The sequence below is a fragment of the Macaca mulatta genome, chromosome 10 (assembly GCF_049350105.2).
Source record: "Macaca mulatta isolate MMU2019108-1 chromosome 10, T2T-MMU8v2.0, whole genome shotgun sequence".
NCBI classification, from domain to species: Eukaryota; Metazoa; Chordata; class Mammalia; order Primates; family Cercopithecidae; genus Macaca; species Macaca mulatta.
The window spans coordinates 87,201,281-87,219,893 of NC_133415.1; the positions used below are offsets into that span (position 1 = coordinate 87,201,281).

General features: G+C 40.0%; 1 protein-coding gene and 2 long non-coding RNA genes across 23 annotated transcripts in view; 2 read left to right on the forward strand and 1 right to left on the reverse strand.

Annotated features, from left to right (window-relative positions):
* LOC144332075 (uncharacterized) overlaps positions 1 to 18,613 on the reverse strand; it is a 76,723-nt gene that overhangs the window by 51,791 nt on the left and 6,319 nt on the right. The gene's annotated exons all lie outside the window — the stretch shown is intronic.
* The window catches only part of ITCH (itchy E3 ubiquitin protein ligase), a 135,237-nt gene that overhangs the window by 42,931 nt on the left and 73,693 nt on the right, over positions 1 to 18,613 (forward strand). For 12 of the 20 annotated variants that reach the window (XM_077951499.1, XM_077951501.1, XM_077951498.1 and 9 more), the window contains 4 exons: positions 1,949 to 2,090; positions 6,720 to 6,844; positions 7,933 to 8,070; positions 15,866 to 15,911. In XM_077951499.1, coding sequence (XP_077807625.1) covers positions 1,949 to 2,090; positions 6,720 to 6,844; positions 7,933 to 8,070; positions 15,866 to 15,911 — 451 coding nt within the window. Of the gene's footprint in view, positions 1 to 1,948; positions 2,091 to 6,719; positions 6,845 to 7,932; positions 8,071 to 15,012; positions 15,137 to 15,865; positions 15,912 to 18,613 lie in introns of all 20 variants that reach the window. The other 8 variants (XM_077951507.1, XM_077951508.1, XM_077951506.1 and 5 more) reach the window with 3 other exon arrangements.
* On the forward strand, positions 3,180 to 4,763 carry LOC144332096 (uncharacterized). Its single transcript, XR_013399847.1, has 2 exons — positions 3,180 to 3,328; positions 3,846 to 4,763. It is a non-coding gene; the product is annotated as an uncharacterized LOC144332096 (long non-coding RNA).

Genomic DNA, 18,613 nt, shown 5'->3' on the forward strand with positions numbered 1-18,613 from the left:
GGCTTGAATGCCAGCAAAAAGGCACATAAGCCTAAAAGGATGAAAGTATTTGATATATGTAAAGTCAGAGTTTCAGGGCCACCACCTGGGACTGTGCCTGCTTGGATTCCCAGACTTTGGACTATATATTAAGCTTCTTAAGTAGCTACTATATAAATTCCTCTGACAACTCCATGGGTTCCTTAACTTTGATGAGCAGTGGCATTCTCTGAACTTTGCTGCTGGAGTAGATAACCTGGGTGGTGGAGTACTTCCTTGGTTGTAATTTACCTCATCTGTGCTCCCTCAACTCATGAGGGAGCAATGAGTTGCCACCTGTGGAAATCATGGGGTGCTCTGCTATATTTCTACTTGTTATACCCTCTAAGGGGCTTGGACAAAGCTATTTTATGGCAAAGGTAACTAAAGGGTGAAGGCTAAGGAGTTTGTATCTCAAGATGCACAACATAGGAAGCTCTTGCTTAGATAATATGAGATGTTTAAAAAAAAAATCTTAGTTTGTAATTCTTATTCTTCCTTTGGCTTTCCACCAGAATAAAATCCAAATTATTATTATTATTATTATTATTATTTTGATACATAGTCTTACTCTGTTGCCCAGGCTGGAGTGCAGTGGCATAATCTTGGCTCACTACAACCTCCACCCCCCGGGTTCAAGCAATTCTCCTGCCTTAGCCTCCTGAGTGATTGGGATTACAGGTGCCTGCCACCACACCTGGCTAAGTTTTGAATTTTTTTAGTAGAGACAGGGTTTCGCCATGTTGGCCAGGCTGGTCTTAAACTCCTGACCTCAGGTGATCCACCCGCCTCAGCGTCCCAAAGTGCTGGGATTACAGACGTGCGCCACTGCGCCCAGCTGCAAATTCTTTATCTTGGCTTGCAAAGCTCCCATACAAAGCTTATCTCCCTTCATTTACCATTCTTTCCTGTGCTTGCTATACTTTCCCTCAGATATGCCATACTCATTTGCCTCTGTCTGGAATGCTTTCTTATTCCCACCTCTAGTCTTCACATGGCTGGCTCCTTGTCATTTGGATGGTTGCTTAACAGTCTTCTCAGAAGCCTTCCTTACTACCAAGTCATGTTTTGTCACATCAGCCTGTTTTTCATCATAAATACTTGAATTAGAATATAATCTCCTTGAAAGCCAGATCCTTTACTGTTAATTGCTTTAGAGACAGAGCTTAGAGCAGTATCTGACACATGGTAGGCATTCAGATGTTTGTTGACCATGTTTGTCAATGCATACATTTTGTTTGTTTTGAGATATGGTCTCACTGTGCTGCCCAGGCAGGTCTTAAACACCTAGGCTCAAGCAGTCCTCCTGCCTCAGCCACCTGAGTAGCTGAGATTACAGGTGCAAGCCACCCTGCCCAGCCTTATGTGTGCTTTTTAAATTTTTCTTCCTGTCGCCCAAGCTGGAGTGCAGTGGCACAATCATAGCTCATTGAAGCCTTGACCTCCTGGACTCAAGTGATTCTCCTACCTCAGCCTCCCAAGTAGCTAGGACTATTGGCACATGCCACTATGCCCAGCTAATTTTTTTTATTTTTAGGAGAGATGAAGGCTCGCTATATTTTCCAGATTGGTCTTGAACTACTGAGCTTAGGCAATCCTCTTGCCTCGGCCTCCCAAAGTTCTGGGATTACAGGCGTAAGCCACTGCACCTGGCCCATATGTGTACTTTTTAATTGATCTAAGTTCTGGACTTTTGATAACATGGAATTCTACTGATGGGAGTTTGGGTTGATGATATGGGGAACCTCTATATTTCTTTACTAGGATGGGAGAAGTACAAAGGTTATGAGGGAATAAAATTGGTAAGTATTTTAGAGCAAAACTGCTTCTTGAATAAATTTAGTAAATCTGCCTAATTATGAAGTTAAATCGATTTCATAAGTCAATTAACATCTCATCTATTGAAATATTTTTCATTTCTTTTACATAGTCATCTCAGCAAAACTTAAGGAAAATAAGAAGAATTGGTTTGGACCAAGTCCTTATGTAGAGGTCACAGTAGATGGACAGTCAAAGAAGACAGAAAAATGCAACAACACAAACAGTCCTAAGTGGAAGCAACCCCTTACAGTGTAAGTTTGGAAGTATTTTTCTATAGTATGTTTTGTTTAGTAGATGATTGGAAATACAATTTAAAAAAATGTTTCTCACTTTTTTTTTTTTTTTTTTTTTTTTGAGACGGAGTCTCACGCTGTTGCCCAGGCTGGAGTGCAGTGGCGCGATCTCGGCTCACTGCAAGCTCCGCCTCCCGGGTTCCCGCCATTCTCCTGCCTCAGCCTCCTGAGTAGCTGGGACTACAGGCGCCCGCCACCGCGCCCGGCTAATTTTTTGTATTTTTAGTAGAGACGGGGTTTCACTTGTGGTCTCGATCTCCTGACCTTGTGATCCGCCCGCCTCGGCCTCCCAAAGTGCTGGGATTACAGGCTTGAGCCACCGCACCCGGCCTTTTTTTTTTTTTTTTTTGAGACGGAGTCTTGCTCTGTCACCCAGGCTAGAGTGCAGTGGCGTGATCTCAGCTCATTGCCAGCTCTGCCTCCTGGGTTCACGCCATTCTCCTGCCTCAGCCTCCTGAGTAGCTGGGACTACAGGCGCCCGACACCACGCCCGGTTAATTTTTTTGTATTTTTAGTAGAGCCGGGGGTTTCACCGTGTTAGCCAGGATGGTCTCGATCTCCTGACCTCATGATCCACCTGCCTCAGCCTCCCAAAGTGCTGGGATTACAGGCGTGAGCCACCGTGCCCGGCCTGGTTTTTGTTTTTTTTCTTCCTCCTTTCTCTCCTTTTTTTCCCCCCTCCCTTTTCCTAGGATTCCTTCTGGTCTGCTTTTTTGTTTCTCTTTAAATAGCTGTTTTTATAGTCATTCCCTTTCTTTACCTTCTCTAGTTTAGTTGGTGATGATATTGCTCTTGTCACTGAACAATAACTGAAAAGAGCCCATGGTCATAGACCTAAAAAGATTTCTGGCAGCCCTTTTATTAACTTTGGGTTGAATTAAGGGATTATGAGTACCCCCCTCTGTTTTTTAACTTAATTTTTAAAAATAGTATTTTAATTAGTTTTTTCTTTGTTTTGTTTTGAGATAGTGTCTCACTCTGTCACCCAAACTGGAGTATAGTGGTGCTATCATAGCTCACAGCAGCCTTGAACTCCCGGCCTCAGGAGATCCTCCTGCCTCAGCCTCCCAAGTATCTGGGACCACAGGCATGCATCACTGTGCCTGGCCAGTTTTTTAGTATTTTAAATTACGGTGCCAGTTATACTATACTTATTTATTTTTTGAATGAGATGGGATCTTGCTGTGTTGTCCAGAGTGCCCTCAACCTCCCTGGCTCAAGCAGTCTTCCCATCTCAGCCTCTTGCTCCAGTAGCTGGGACTACTACTATACATTTTATTCTACAACTTTCTTTTTGTACTTAACACTAATATCATGGTGATCTCTCTACCTGAGTACATATGGATCTTGCATCCCTTATATAGCTTTATAATATTCCTTAATATGGGTGGACTATATTTTAATAGTTCTATATTGATTAGTTGGCTCCTAATGTTGTGTTATTAGGCAGTGTTGCAGATACATCCATGTGCATATATCTTTGTATGTTGGTGTTTATATCTGTAGTATAGATTCATAGAAGTAGGATATAGCTCAGTTTTAACACAAAGCCCCAAATGTTGGCATTATAATCTAAGATATTGACACCCATTAAAGGTTAATTTTAATTTTTAAAATTAAAATAGAAGAAAACACATGGAGCCGGGTGTGGTGGCTCACACCTGTAATCCCAACTCTTTGGGAGACTGAATCAGGAGGATTCTGTGAGGCCAGGAGTTCAAAGGGACAGTTTGCTATGATTGCTCCTGTGAATTGCCACTGAACTCTAGCCTGGGCAATGTAGCAAGACCCCGTCTCTACAAAAAGAAAACAAAAAGGAAGAAAAAGAATGATTTGGCCAGGTATGGTGGGTCACTCCTGTAATCCCAGTAGTTTGGGAGGCCAAGGCGGGAGGATCACCTGAGGTCAGGAGTTTGAGACCAACCTGACTAACATGGTGAAACCCAGTCTTTACTAAAAATACAGAAATTAGCTGGGCGTGTTGGTGGGTGCCTGTTATCCCAGCTACTCGGAAGGCTGAGACAGGAGAATTGCTTGAACCTGGTAGGCAGAGGTTGCAGGTTGCAGTGAACTGAGATTGCGCCATTGCATTCCAGCCGGGGTGACGAGTAAAACCCTGTCTCAAAAAAGAGAAAAAAAAGAAGAATTTATTGGAGATCATCTGGAGGCCCATATCATTCCAGTGTTCCTCATCTGTGTTTATTTCAGCATAAATGTTTCTTATTTAGGCTTTCTGTTTTTAATTAATGGCCCATCGTAGATTGAGTCGAAATGAAACAATGTATTAATAAAAATTTCAAAAAAACACATGAGGCTGGGAATGATTGCACATGTTTGTAATCCAGCTACTTGGGAGGATAAGGTGGGAGGATAAGGTGCTTTAGCCCAGGAGGAGTTAAGAGATTAACCAGGGCAAAGTAGCGAGTTCCCATCTCATATATATTTTTTCCTTTACCAAGTGAAATCTATAAAAGGTCACAGCCTCCATAATGGCTAGAGATGTTCGGTTGAATTAGATGGTCACCTAATTTCCTCCAACTGATTTGAGTGCTTACTTGATATGCACTCGGAGGCTCTTAAGCTGTTAATGTCATGAACTCCTTAGTGATTTAAAAGTTAAGAAAAAAGAAACTGTCTTTGTAGTTCTGTGTGGTAGTGCTGTTTTTGATCACAGACATTTGGGGAACTTAAATTCAAGTTCTTTTCCTGAATTTTCAAGTTGCAGCAAATTGGCCTGGAATTTTATCACTTCCATTGTTGTGTAGCAGGCTTTCCAGACTGCTGTTGAGAATTGAATTGAAACAATTAAGACTGGTCATCTTTGACAGTGTACTTTGTATGCCTTTTTCGTCCATATTAAAAATAGTAAAGTTAAATTTATTTGCCTTTTATTTCATCCCCGTTATGATTTCTTTTTTTTTTTTTTTTTTTTTGAGACGGAGTCTCGCTCTGTCGCCCAGGCTGGAGTGCAGTGGCCGTATCTCAGCTCACTGCAAGCTCCACCTCCCGGGTTTACGCCATTCTCCTGCCTCAGCCTCCCGAGTAGCTGGGACTACAGGCGCCGCCACCTCGCCCGGCTAGTTTTTTGTAGTTTTAGTAGAGACAGGGTTTCACTGTGTTCGCCAGGATGGTCTCGATCTCCTGACCTCGTGATCCACCCGTCTCGGCCTCCCAAAGTGCTGGGATTACAGGCTTGAGCCACCGCGCCCGGCCCCCGTTATGATTTCTGAACTGACTAATACAGAATTTTTTTTTCCCACTCTCACCCAGGCTGGGGTGCAGTGGTGCCATCTCTGCTCACTGCAACCTCTGCCTCCCAGGTTCAAGCAAGTCTCCTGCCTCAGCCTCCTGAGTAGCTGGGATTACAGGCATGCGCCACCACTCCCAGCTAATTTTTTTGTAATTATAGTAGAGACGGGGTTTCACCATATTGGCCAGCTGGTCTCAAGCTCCTGACGTAAAATAATCCTCCCACCTCAGCCTCCCTAAGTGCTGGGATTACAGGCGTGAGCCACTGCGCCTGGCCGAGAAATATTTTCCTAATATGATATATAGTATGAGCTCTCTTGAAAGTAGCATATGAGAATTTTGAAGAGAATGAATACATTGTACCCCCTAAGAAGAAGAGCAATGTGGAATTTTTAGTTTGTTTAATCTACCCATTGCTGTTGAAATGGTGGTGGTAATAGGTACAGGTAGACTTCAAAGGAGGAAAGTGTTTCTTTGTCCCCTCAAACTTGATCACATTAGAGAGAATGAGATATAGAGAAATTCAAACATTTCTGGAATTTGTCTTTGTATCATTGAACCATAGGACTGTGGTAGATTATATAGTGCTCCTAGCTTTCTGATGCTTGACTCTAACATTGATTGTATATGTATTGCAAATTCAAATTTCCCAGTTTACTTTGGAAATACCATTATAGAGAGTATCCTTTATTGGCATTTAGTAAGGTATGAGTGAGTTCATATTCGATAGTTGGACTGGGCAACTTGCCTCTAGCAGTGTGAAACTTGGTGTATGTAATGTAATCTTCAAATCATTATGTAGCTGACTTGAGGAACTTTTTAATATAAAGTTTAATGTCAAGATTTTATTCAAATTACCGTTCTGCTACTTACTGGCTGTGTGACCTTAGGCAGTTTGCTTTATATCTGAATGTCAGTTTCTGTATCTGAAGAAGGAAGTGATAATTCCCATCTCATAGGGTTACTGTAAAGATAAAATAACCTCAAGCTCTGTAAACTACTGACATAAGGATTTAATTTGTAAAGTTACTCTTCTGTACTACTAAAGTAAAACTAGTTTTCCAATAGTTTGTTGCAGGATAAGCAGTTTCACTTTTGTTGACAATATGTGATGAATTTACTTCTATAGTTCAATCACAAGTGAAAATGACCATGTAAGCATGTAGCATTCAGATAATTTTCATAAGATTACTGAACACAGGCCAATATTGATTGTATAGTAAACTGTAAGGGGTGCAGTGAGAAGACTTTAGACTTTAAAACTGAATTGTAATTTATTTAGGATCTCATTGTCATATTCAATACAAATAATATTTTTTCCGCTTTTTTCACTTTTAGTATCGTTACCCCTGTGAGTAAATTACATTTTCGTGTGTGGAGTCACCAGACACTGAAATCTGATGTTTTGTTGGGAACTGCTGCATTAGATATTTATGAAACATTAAAGTCAAACAATATGAAACGTATGTATGTAAGACTAATAGAAATTGCACTTAGCTGTTTGTTTTTCTGGAATAAATTTGTGTGCCAAGCATGCATAATGACTCATGTTCACTCATACTTTTAAGTTTTACTTGTTATAGGATGAACAGATAGAAGAATTTTACAGTGTTGAAAGTATTCTGAGTAACCTTGGTTTGGCCATTCATTTTGAATTCAGTATTTTTAGTAAATATTTATTTACTTAGTAAATAGGTATCAGTAAAGTAATACATAGTTAATTGTGGAAAAACTAAAATATAGAGCAGAGATGAAAGAAAAAATAAAAATCCCACTTCAGAGACAAATCCAATGAATATTTTTACAGATTTCCTTTTCAAATGGTTTTTTTTGGGAGGGACATGGGGAGACAAGGACACACTCTGTTTCCCAGGCTGGAGTGCGGTGGCTATTTACAGGTGCAGTTGCAGCACAGTGTAGTCTTGAACTCCTGGCTTCAAGTGATTATCCTGCCTCAGCCTCCTGAGACTGAGACTAGGCGGGTACCACCACATTCGGCTTTAATTAAATGCTTATTTTTTAAAATGTCCTCATTTTATGTGGTTGTGGTTTATAAAATATGGAAATATGTGTAGCTTGTTTTAATTAATATATAATTATGTATTAATAAAACACATTTTTTCTACCCCTCAACTATCTAAAACATACTTCTAAGAATTTTCTCAATTAGGGCTTATTAGATATAATTTATCCTTAAATTATGTTTTTACTCAATTTAATTCAGGTATGTATTGCTAAATAATCTTTATTCTTATGCTGACCCATTTTATACTATAGTCTTACAAGGATGGAATGAAAATAATAAACGATGGACATACTATTTTACATCATGGATATGAAACATTAACAAATTTTGTCCTTTTTAAAAGATACAGTGTTTTGGTGTCAAAAGTACTCAAACCTTGGGTGAAACAAAGTTAAACAATTTATATGCACATATAGTTATATTTTCTTGGACATCACATATTTAACAGTTAATTTTTAACAGTTAAGATGCCTTAACTGGGGGAAAAAAAGTGACCATTTTTTCTGTAACTTTATTTTCTTCCAGTTGAAGAAGTAGTTGTGACTTTGCAGCTTGGAGGTGACAGAGAGCCAACAGAGACAGTAGGAGACTTATCAATTTGTCTTGATGGGCTACAGTTAGAGTCTGAAGTTGTTACCAATGGTGAAACTACATGTTCAGAAAGTAAGTGACCACCTTTTTAAGGTCTTTAATGATCCTTCTTAAATAAAACAGCCATTGTAGTATGCTGTATGTAATTATTTTGATTTTTTTTTTCAGATTAATAAAATGTTTTTTTCTGGCTGGTGTGGTGGCTCACACCTCTAATCCCAGCACTTTGGGAGGCTGCGGCAGGAAGATTGCTTGAGCTTTGAGGTTGAGGCTGCTCTGAGCTGTAATCACATCACTGCAGTCCAGCCTAGGTGACAGAGTGAGACCTTGTTTCTTTAAAAAAAAAAAAAAAAAGAAACGATTTTTTTTCTTTTTAGAAAACAGACATTGATCACTTTAAACATTTTCTTTTTAGTTTAATCTACCCATTGCTGTTGATGGTGGTGGTAATAGGTACAGGTAGACTTCAAAGTAGGAAAGTGTTTCTTTGTCCTCTCAAACTTGATCACATTAGAGAGAATGAGATATATTCGTATTTCTATGAATAAAAGCATGTATATTTTTACATAAGTTGAAAAATTAGCCAAATAGAAATTGAATCACATTTGGCTCTATGAGTAATGAGTTGATTAATACAGTATTTATTCTATAGGCCCACTATGGCAGTTCATATGGGTTAGATGCCACACTGCCAACTGTGCCAATGGCAGACAAAATTTATTGTCTGTAGCAGTGTGTGGTTGAGTTTAAATATGAATTTAAAACTTTTTTTTTTTGGTACAGAGTCTTGCTCTGTCACCCAGGCTGGAGTACAAGTGGCATGATCTCACTGCAAGCTCCGCCTCCTGAGTTCATGCCATTCTCCCGCCTCAGCCTCCCAGCAGCTGGGACTACAGATGCCCGCCACCACGCCCGGCTAATTTTTTTGTATTTTTAGTAGAGACAGGGTTTCACCGTGTTAGCCAGGATGGTCTCGATCTCCTGACCTCGTGATCCACCTGCCTCGGCCTCCCAAAGTGCTGGGATTACAGGTGTGAGCCAAGTCGCCCGGCATTTTTTTTTTTTTTTTTTTTTTTTTTTAAAAGACAAGAGTTTTGCTCTTGTTGTCCAGGGTGGAGTGCAATCTCGGCCCACCGCAACCTCCACCTCCTGGATTCAAGTGATTCTCCTGTCTCAGTCTCCCGAGTAGCTGGGATTACAGGCATGTGCCACCACGCCCAGCTAATTTTTTTTTTTTTTTTTTTTAGTAGAGAATGGGGTTTTTCCATGTTGATCAGGCTAGTCTCAAACTCTTGACCTCAGGTGATCCGCCCACCTCAGCCTTCCAAAGTGCTGGGATTACAGGCGTGAGCCACTGCATCCGACCTCTAAATCCTTCTTAACACTGGACCACACAGCCATTACAAGCTGAAATCCATTTACCATTCCCCTTCTGCTTCTGTAGGCTACACTTGCAGGGATACCTTTTGACAATACTAATTCATTATACGTGCGTTAGTAAATCTTACAATCTCTGATTTAGTGGTGTGTGTTAAAGAAAAATAAACTGTGTGGCACCTTAGTGGCTACACAGCTAGCATATTTAATAAAACTTTTTCCTGCTGTTTTTCCCATCAGCTATTTCCATCACTTCCTAATGTGCTAAGTGTATTTTCACTTGAAACATAGATTTTAGAGGCCTGAAGACAATGAAAGAGCAGATTAATGGATTTCTTGATGAGTTTGACAAAGATCTTTTGGTTTACTTAGAAACTGCATTATGAAACATTTTGCAGCTGTCAGGTGCTATTCTTTTTCTACTTTGTTGAAAGACTTCCTACTTCCTTTTTGACTCATGACTTTAAAAAATAACAGGACAGGCTGGGCGCAGTGGCTCACCCCTTGATCCCAGCGTTTTGGGAGGCTGAGGCAGGAGGGTTGCTTGAGCCCAGGAGTTCAAGACCAGCCTAGGCAACGTAACAAAACTCCGTCTCTGCAAAAAATTCAAAAATTTGCCATGTGTGTGGCATGTGCCTGTAGTCCAGGTACTTGGGAGGCTGAGGTGGGAGGATCACTTGAGCCCAGGACTCAGAGGTTGCAGTGAGCCACGATCACGCCACTGCACTCCAGCCTGGGTGACAGAGTGAGACCCTCTCTCAAAAAAAAAAAAAATAAAGTAGCAGGACCTAATTTGTCTTCCAGATTAGTTCTTTGGGGCTAGTGAGGACGGAAAGAAATTTCTGAAATGGTTATACTGATTTGGAGTTAACACTTTGATTATTGTTCACAAGAACTCTCTAATAGTCACATTTTTCTATACATAAATTGGAAGTCTGGAAGATAAAATACAAGTTATATTGTTAAACTGCCTTAAACCTCAGTATTTATAGTGTCCTAAGCTTCGCCCCCCAGAGGTTGAAACTAATGTAAAATATTTAATAATTGCTGGGCGAGGTGGCTCTCGCCTGTAATCCCAGCACTTTGGGAGGCCAAGACGGGCGGATCACGAGTGCAGGAGATTGAGACCATCCCGGCTAACATGGTGAAACCCCGTCTCTACTAAAAATATTAAAAAATTAGCCGGGCGTGGTGGCGGGCACCTGTAGTCCCAGCTACTTGAGAGGCTGAGGCAGGAGAATGACGTGAACCCAGGGGGCGGAGCTTGCAGTGAGCTGAGATCAAGCCTGGGCGACAGCGAGACTCCGACTCAAAAAAAAAAAAAAAAAAAGAAGTAGAATATTAACAATATCATTGCATCCACCTGTATTTTTCTTCCTATATCATTCCTTTTCTTTCCTTTAGAGATAATCACTATTCTGAACTTTGAATTTATCATTTCTGTGATCTTTAAAAGTTTTATCCTATGTGTGATATATAAGCAGTACGTGTATGTTTCTCTTGAGCTCTATGAAAATATCAGTGTTGGCCTTTTTATTTATTTTTTTGAGTCGGAGTCTTCCCACTGTCACCCCGGCTCGAGTGCAGTGGCGCGATCTAGGCTTACTGCAACCTCCGCCTTCCGGGTTCAGGCGATTCTCCTGCCTCAGCCTCCGGAGTAGCTGAGATTACAGGCATTTGCCACCACACCCAGCTAATTTTTAGTGTTGCCTTTTTCTTTTTTTGAGACGGAGTCTCACTCTGTCGCCGAGGCTGGAGTGCAATGGCATGATCTCGGCTCACTGTAAGCTCCGCCTTTCCGGTTGGTGCTATTGTCCTGCCCCAGCCTCCTGAGTAGCTGGGACTACGGGCCTTTTAAGATTTAGTCATATAATTGTGTCTGTAGGTCATTCACTTTTACTACTGCATAGTAATCTGTTGAGTGAATGTACCGGGTTTTAACATTTTTATATCAAAGGACATTTGCTTAGCCTTTTTTTTTTTCCATTATGAGCAGCGATACATTGAACATTTTTGCATATGTTTATTAATAAACATTTAACGTTTATGTTGGGTGTATGCTTGAGAGTAGAATTGCTGGGGTATTTTTATTTTCAGCTCTACAGTATTTATTGCTTCTTCAAATATGCTATTTGTTAGGATTTTTAAAACTGAGATGAAATTTACATAACATACAATTAACCATTATATAGAGTGTACACCTTAGTGGTGTTTAGTGTGTTCATAATGATATACATCCACCATCTCTCTCTAGTTTCAGATCTTTCTTGTTACCTGAAAAAAAAAAAAATTTCTTTCTTCTCCCAAGCCGTGATAACTACTAATCTGCTCTCTGTCTCTATGGATTTGCCTATTCAGGATATATCACATAAAAGGAATCATGTGACTTTTTTGTCTGGATTCTTTACTTAGCATAATGACTTTGAGGTTCATCCAATTTGTAGAATGTGTCAGTACTTCCTTCTTATGTCTGTATAATAATTCTACTGTGTATATATGTGCCACAACTTGTTTGTCCATTCATTCATTGATACACATTTGGCTTACTTCCGTTTGGCTGTTACGAATTATAAATAATGCTGCTATAAGCATTTGTGTAGAAATATGTTTTCATTTCTTTTGGATGTATACCTTAGGAGTAGAATTGCTGATGCTTGTTTTTGATAGTTTCTCGTTTCTTCCTTGTAACTTTTTTTGATACATCGGATTTTTTTTTTAAACGTTCTCCATTTGGTAATTCCAGTGTCTGAAATCCTTGGGTATGTAAATGGTTTTTTGTCTCTTCCTCATTGAGGTTTGTTTTCATTTGCATTTGTTCTTCGATTGCAAGTTTATATTTGATCTTAATCTGTTGGAATCTTAAGGGCCTAAATTGGGGATTCTTTGCCCCAGAGAAAATTTCTTTTGCTTCTGCTAGTTGCTAGGGTGTACCACTGAACTGGGAACACTTCACCTCCTTTTCTACATGTGTATTTCTAAAATGGATCAGACCCTTACCAGCCTAATGTGGCAGGCTCTGGTTCAGCACCCCAGGTTTGCTGCTGACCCAAGGCTTTCTAATCCATTTGAGGATTGAAAATGGCCCTCTGGGTAACCTAGTTTTTCACATTTGCTCACTGCAGACTTGTGTCCATTCACTTTGTTTTTTTTCTTTTTGAGACTGGATCTCGCTGTGTTGTCCAGATTAGAGTTCAGTGGCTATTCAGAGGAGCGGTTATAGCACACTGCACCTTTGAACTCCGGGCCTCGAGGAGTCCTCCTGCCTCAGCTTTTTGTGTAGCTGGGACTTCAGGTGCTCACCACCACACCTGGCTTCAGTTCACTTTTTTGTTTTTGAGATTGCTAGACATCCAAGAAATAGGAACGATGTGTTAAACTGCTTTACCTAGGAGCTAGTTATTTTGTGGTGGGAGGGCAGGCCATTTTGACGAGCTTAATGAGTAGAAGATACCTTTGTAGATCTTCCAAAGTTTCTTGTAGGTAAAACGTGCGTTTAGCAATCTGAAAAATTTTCTTGAGGAAATTTGGATTGGGAATACCTTTAAAAGGCAATACATTTGTAAAATGCAGTGGTTAAGAACAACCATTGTTCTCTTCTTGGACATTCATTGTATAGGTGTTAGATTTTTTTTGTTGTTAACTATTCTCTGGTTGTAAGCAGAGGATAAGATCTAAATAATTTATGCCATTTCATAGTTATGGCTTCACTTTATATTGGAGTGAAATAAAAGAATGAATATTCCAGGCATAGTGGCTCACACCTGTAATCCCAGCACTTTGGGAGGCCAAGGCAGGAGGATCACTTGAGTCCAGGAGTTTGAGACTAGCATGGACAACATGGTGAGACTCCATGTATTCAAAAAAATTTTTAAAAAATGTAGCTGATTTTGTGGTGGCATGCATCCATGTATCCTCCCACTTGGGGAGGCTGAGGTAGGAGGATCGCTTGAACCTGAGAGGTTGAGGCTGCAGTGAGCTATGACTATGCCACTGTACTCCAGCCTGGACAATGCAACAAGACCCTTTGTCAAAAAAATAGATATATATAGAAGAAAAATGACCCTTGTTTAGACTTTCCTAAGGAGATGTAAATTTTGAGAATAATAGTTATTATGACTGCTTATATGTGCTAGCACTGTGCTAGATGTTTACATGTTTAATTCTTACAAATACTCTATGAGGTAGGTGTCATCCCCATTTTATACATGCAGGAAAAGGTATAGGAAGTCAAGTATACTTTTGTAAGGTCACAAAGTACGTAATAAAGCTAGGATACAAACCTAGGCAATGTGCCCTCAGAATTCATGTGATTAAAATACTGTTCTTTGTCACTGTAGTGAGAAAGTTTAGAAGTAGCAAATCATGGTTGACTTAAATGGAGTATTCCTAATGGTTTTCTTAATTTTGAGAAAAGTGAAATACTAATAGACACATTTTAGTAACTTATGCTGGATAGTTTGTTGTGGTTTTCTGATTTCATTTGTGTCCCATTCATAAGCCGTTTTAGGGGACTGTATTCCATATTAAAACATTCTTAAACTGAAATTTACCCTTTATAGCCAAAATGTATTTCATTGTACCATTTTTTTTTTTACCACTTTAACATCTTTATTGAGGTCTATTTTATACAACATAAAATTTACCCATTTCAAGTGTATAGCTTAATGAATTTTAGTAACTTAAGTGAGGGATTCAACTATCACTGTAATTTAGGTTTAGAACATTTTTATCCCCTCAGTAAAATCCCTCTTGCCTGTTTACAGGAGCTTCCCTTCTCACTGTCAGCCACAGGTAACCACCACTAATCTATTTTTTTTTTTTTTTTTTTTGAGATGGAGTCTTGCTCTGTCGCCCAGGCTGGAGTGCAGTGGCACGATCTCTGCTCACTGCAACCTCCGCCTCCCGGGTTCAAGTGATTCTCCTGCCTTAGCCTCCCGAGTAGTTGGGACTGCAGGCGCCCACCACCATACTCAGCTAATTTTTGTATTTTTAGTAGAGACGAAGTTTTGCCATGTTGGCCAGGCTGGTCTCAAAGTCCTGACCTCAGGCAATCTGCCTACCTCGGCTTCCCAAAGTGCTGGGATTATAGGTGTGAGCCATCATGCCCGGCCTTTATTTTTTATCTCTAAAAATTTGTGTTTTTCTGAACATTTGTATAATGGAATCATAAAATATTTGTTTTTTTGTGTCTGGCTTCTTTCACTTAGTGTAATGTTTTTGAGGTTCATCCATGACACAGCGTGTTTCATTAGTTTGTTCTCTTTTGTTACCAAATAGTATTAATTCCATTCTATAGACAACATTTTATTCACATACTGTTTTAAAGATATATATTTCTAGAGTGGATGAGACATTTACCAACTTTGCTAAGTATGGTATAGTATAGTGGTGACTCATTTTTTTTTAATTAATTAATCCACCAATTATGCTTTGTTGTAATATGGTAATGATTTCACTGTTTTAAACTATGATTCTATCCAGGGACTATTGTTCCTTTACTAAATGAACCTAGATGGTTGAACTTGAGTTCTTGTTTCTGCGTTTGATAATTTTTCTTTCTCTTTCCCTGTTTACCATTTGTTTTTGCTTCTTTAAATGTACCTACCTTTAGCAGCTTCCCTGCAACACTTTTTTGAGATGGGAGTTTTGCTCTTGTTGCCCAGGCTGGAGTGCAATGGCGTGTTCTCGGCTCACTGCAACTTCTGCCTCCCGGGTTCAAGCGATTCTCCTGCCTCAGCCTCCCAAGTAGCTGGGATTGCAGGTGCCTGCCACCATTCCTGACTAATTTTTGTATTTTTAGTAGAGATGGGATTTTACCATGTAGGCCAGGCTGGTCTTGAACTCCTGACCTGAGGTGATCCACCCACCTTGGCCTTCCAAAATGCTGGGATTACAGGTGTGAGCTACTGCACCTGGCCCCTCCAACACTGTTACAGTAAAAAGATCTTGACTGAATCCTAAGAATATTTTCCATCAATAAAGCAAGAAGAAAATATGAACATTGGGGCGTTGATTTTTGGCCACTTGGATTCCCATTTGTGGCTTTCCTAATTTTTAAGCTGTTTTCCAGGCCCCTGCATAAGAGAGACGTTATGGGTTTTTCTATTTCTGGAATCAATTTTATTCTGCTGGCGATCAGCACTTTTTTATGAGGTATTTGGGATACAAAGATGGTTAAAACACTAGGCTCAAATTAGAGTTAGACATATCTAAAAAAAAGGCAGGAATAGTAGTGCATGAGTGATATACCTTTAGTAATTAACATCCCTTATCCATTAATTATTAAGCATTTGCACAAAATTTTGGTAGACTTTTTTTGCAGTCATGAGCATGACATTTTTCCTTTTAAAGTCATGTTGGAATTTAAGTTATAGTATGTTCTTTATTACAAAGATTTACTAAAAGGCTTTGCTTACATGGCATGTTTAGAAAAAAAGCATGAAAACTACTCTCCTGAAACTCATTTTCTGTTTAAACTTTGATGTTAAAGGTGCTTCTCAGAATGACGATGGCTCCAGATCCAAGGATGAAACAAGGTAAGCATTCACTGATTGCTTACCGCAGAATGCAGAGAGATAGATTTCCTAAATACTCATTTTAGTATAAACTTCAGGTTCATGATACAAGAATAAATGAGTGTCAGAAAGAATTCAGAACTGAAGAAGGGAAATATTTGTGCAAGATTGAAGGCTCTTAGCTTATTGGATTACAGCTATCTGGAGTGGGCTATGGATAACCAAATTGTTGATACTTCTTTTACTTGTAGAAAATATACTGGCACCTTTTCAGAGGCAGGACATTCTAAACCCCAGAGCCATCATTGGGCTGTTAAGTTTCTTTTGCAGAAAAGCTGAGATAGGAGCTTTACACGTATGTGAAGGTCACTACTAGCTGTGGTATCATCTGGGCCTTCATTAGAAGGGGTAGAGCTTTGTACCAGTTGTTTGCTGTTAGCCTAGGTTTAGCACTTGCATGTATCTATCTGTCTTCAAGTTTGGACCTCAATGTGGGGAAAAGAAAGAGCGATCAGATTGTACTGTGTCTATGTAGAAAAGGAAGACATAAACTCCATTTTGATCTGTACTAAGAAAAATTGTTCTGCTTTGAGATGGTGTTAATCTGTAACTGTAGCCCCAACCTGGTGCTCACAGAAACATGTGCTGTATTGAATCAAAGTTTAATGGATTTAGGGCTGTGTAGGATATGCCTTGTTAACAATATGTTTGCTGGCAGTATGCCTGGTAAAAGTCATCGCCATTCTCCATTCTCGATTAACCAGGGACACAATGCTCTGCGGAAAGCCTCAGGGACCTCTGCCCAAGAAAGCCTGGGTATTGTCCAAGGTTTCCCTCCACTGAGACAGCCTGAGATATGGCCTCGTGGGAAAGGAAAGACCTTACACCCCCAGCCCGACACCCGTGAAGGGTCTGTGCTGAGGAGGAGTAGGGAAAGAGGGAGACCTCTTTGCAGTTGAGATAAGAGGAAGGTTTCTGTCTCCTGCTCTTCCCTGGGAATGGAATGTCTCGGTGTAAAGCCGACCATTTGTTCTATTCTGATAGGAGAAAACCGCCCTGTGGCTGGAGGTGAGATATGCTGGCAGCAATACTGCTCTGTTACTCTTTGCTACAGTTAGATGTTTGTGTAAAGTGAAACATAAATCTAGCCTACAAGCATATCCAGACACGGTACCTTTCCTTGAACTTATTCATGATACAGATTCCTTTGCTTACATTTTTCCCTGCTGACTTTCTCCCACCATCACCCTGTTGCCCTGCCACACTCCCCTCACCAAGATAGTAAAAATAGTGATCAATAAATACTAAGGGAAATCAGAGACCAGCGCTGGTCTCTTGGGCCCACTGTTCTTTCTCTGTACTCTGTGTCTGTGTCTAACTTCTTTTCTGAGTCTCTCGTCTCCACCTGATGAGAAATACCCACAGGTATGGAGGGGCAGGCCCCCTTCATCTAAAAGGTGTTGAAAGCCTTGGGCTATGTGAATTAACTTAGACTGCTTATTGGTTATCCTGGAAACTGGTAACAGCAGATAAAATTAGGAAAGGAGATGATTCTGCTTTTAAAGCAGTAAGTGGCATGTCGTAACCACAGAGTGCAGTGATTATAAAATTCCATTTGATTCTTTGTTTTTCTCAAATTGCATAAGCAGTGAGTAGGAAGAAGATGATGAACCGCAGGTGCCCGCCACCACACCCAGTTAATTTTTTGTACTGTTAGTAGAGACGGGTTTTCACCATGTTGGCCAGGATGGTCTCAATCTTCTGACCTTGTGATCTGCCCTCCTCGGCCTCCCAAAGTGCTGGGATTACAGGCATGAGCCACCGTGCCTGGCCAATATATGAAAGTTTTCATAATAAAAAGTTAAAGACAACTTATCAAGATCTTTAGGAAAATCAGTTTGTAAAGCTGTTGTGTCTTACCTAATAGATATCTACCTTCACATTTTTATGACGAAGAATCATCTAAACTAGTCTCACAAGAGGTAGAATTTTAAGGAGCAGTAACTTCTTGCCTAGAAAATAACAGATACTTTTATTCTTCACTGTGATTAAAATCAGTGGGGTCGGGCGTGGTAGCTCACACCTGTAATCCCAGCACTTTGGGAGGCTAAGACAGGAGGATCACTTGAGCCTAGGAGTTTGAGACCAGTCTGGGCAATTGAGTGAGACCTCATCTCTACAGAAAACAAAACAACAACAAAAAAATTAAAATAAAAAGCAATAGTTAGGCCTGGTGGCGCGTGCCTGTAGTCCCAGCTGTTGGAGTGGGGAGGGCGCCCAAAGTGTGAGGATCACTTGAGCTGGGGAGTTCAGTGAGCTGAGATCATGCCAGTGTACTCAGCACGATGACAGTTAGACCCTGTCTCAAAAAAAAAAAAGCAATAGGACAGGTTTAAAAAATTACATATTTATCTGTAGACTGAAGTCTCCTATTATGTCTCTTATGTCTTTTTTTAGTATGATTATTTTTAGTAGAAGATTTCTTGAATTCCTGAAAGTTCCCCCATAAAATGTTTTAGTATTTCAGTTTGCATTGGTCATTAACCTCTTCTTTTACACAATAAACCTGCATCTTTGCATTAATAAGTGGGTATGTGATCGAATTTTATATGTTGATTAAAAGGTTCTGTTATGCCAATGTGTTGTTGCTTGCTTGTTTTCTGCAAGTCTCTTTCTTACAATATTTTCATCAAACCACTTGTACTCTGGACATCTTTAAATAT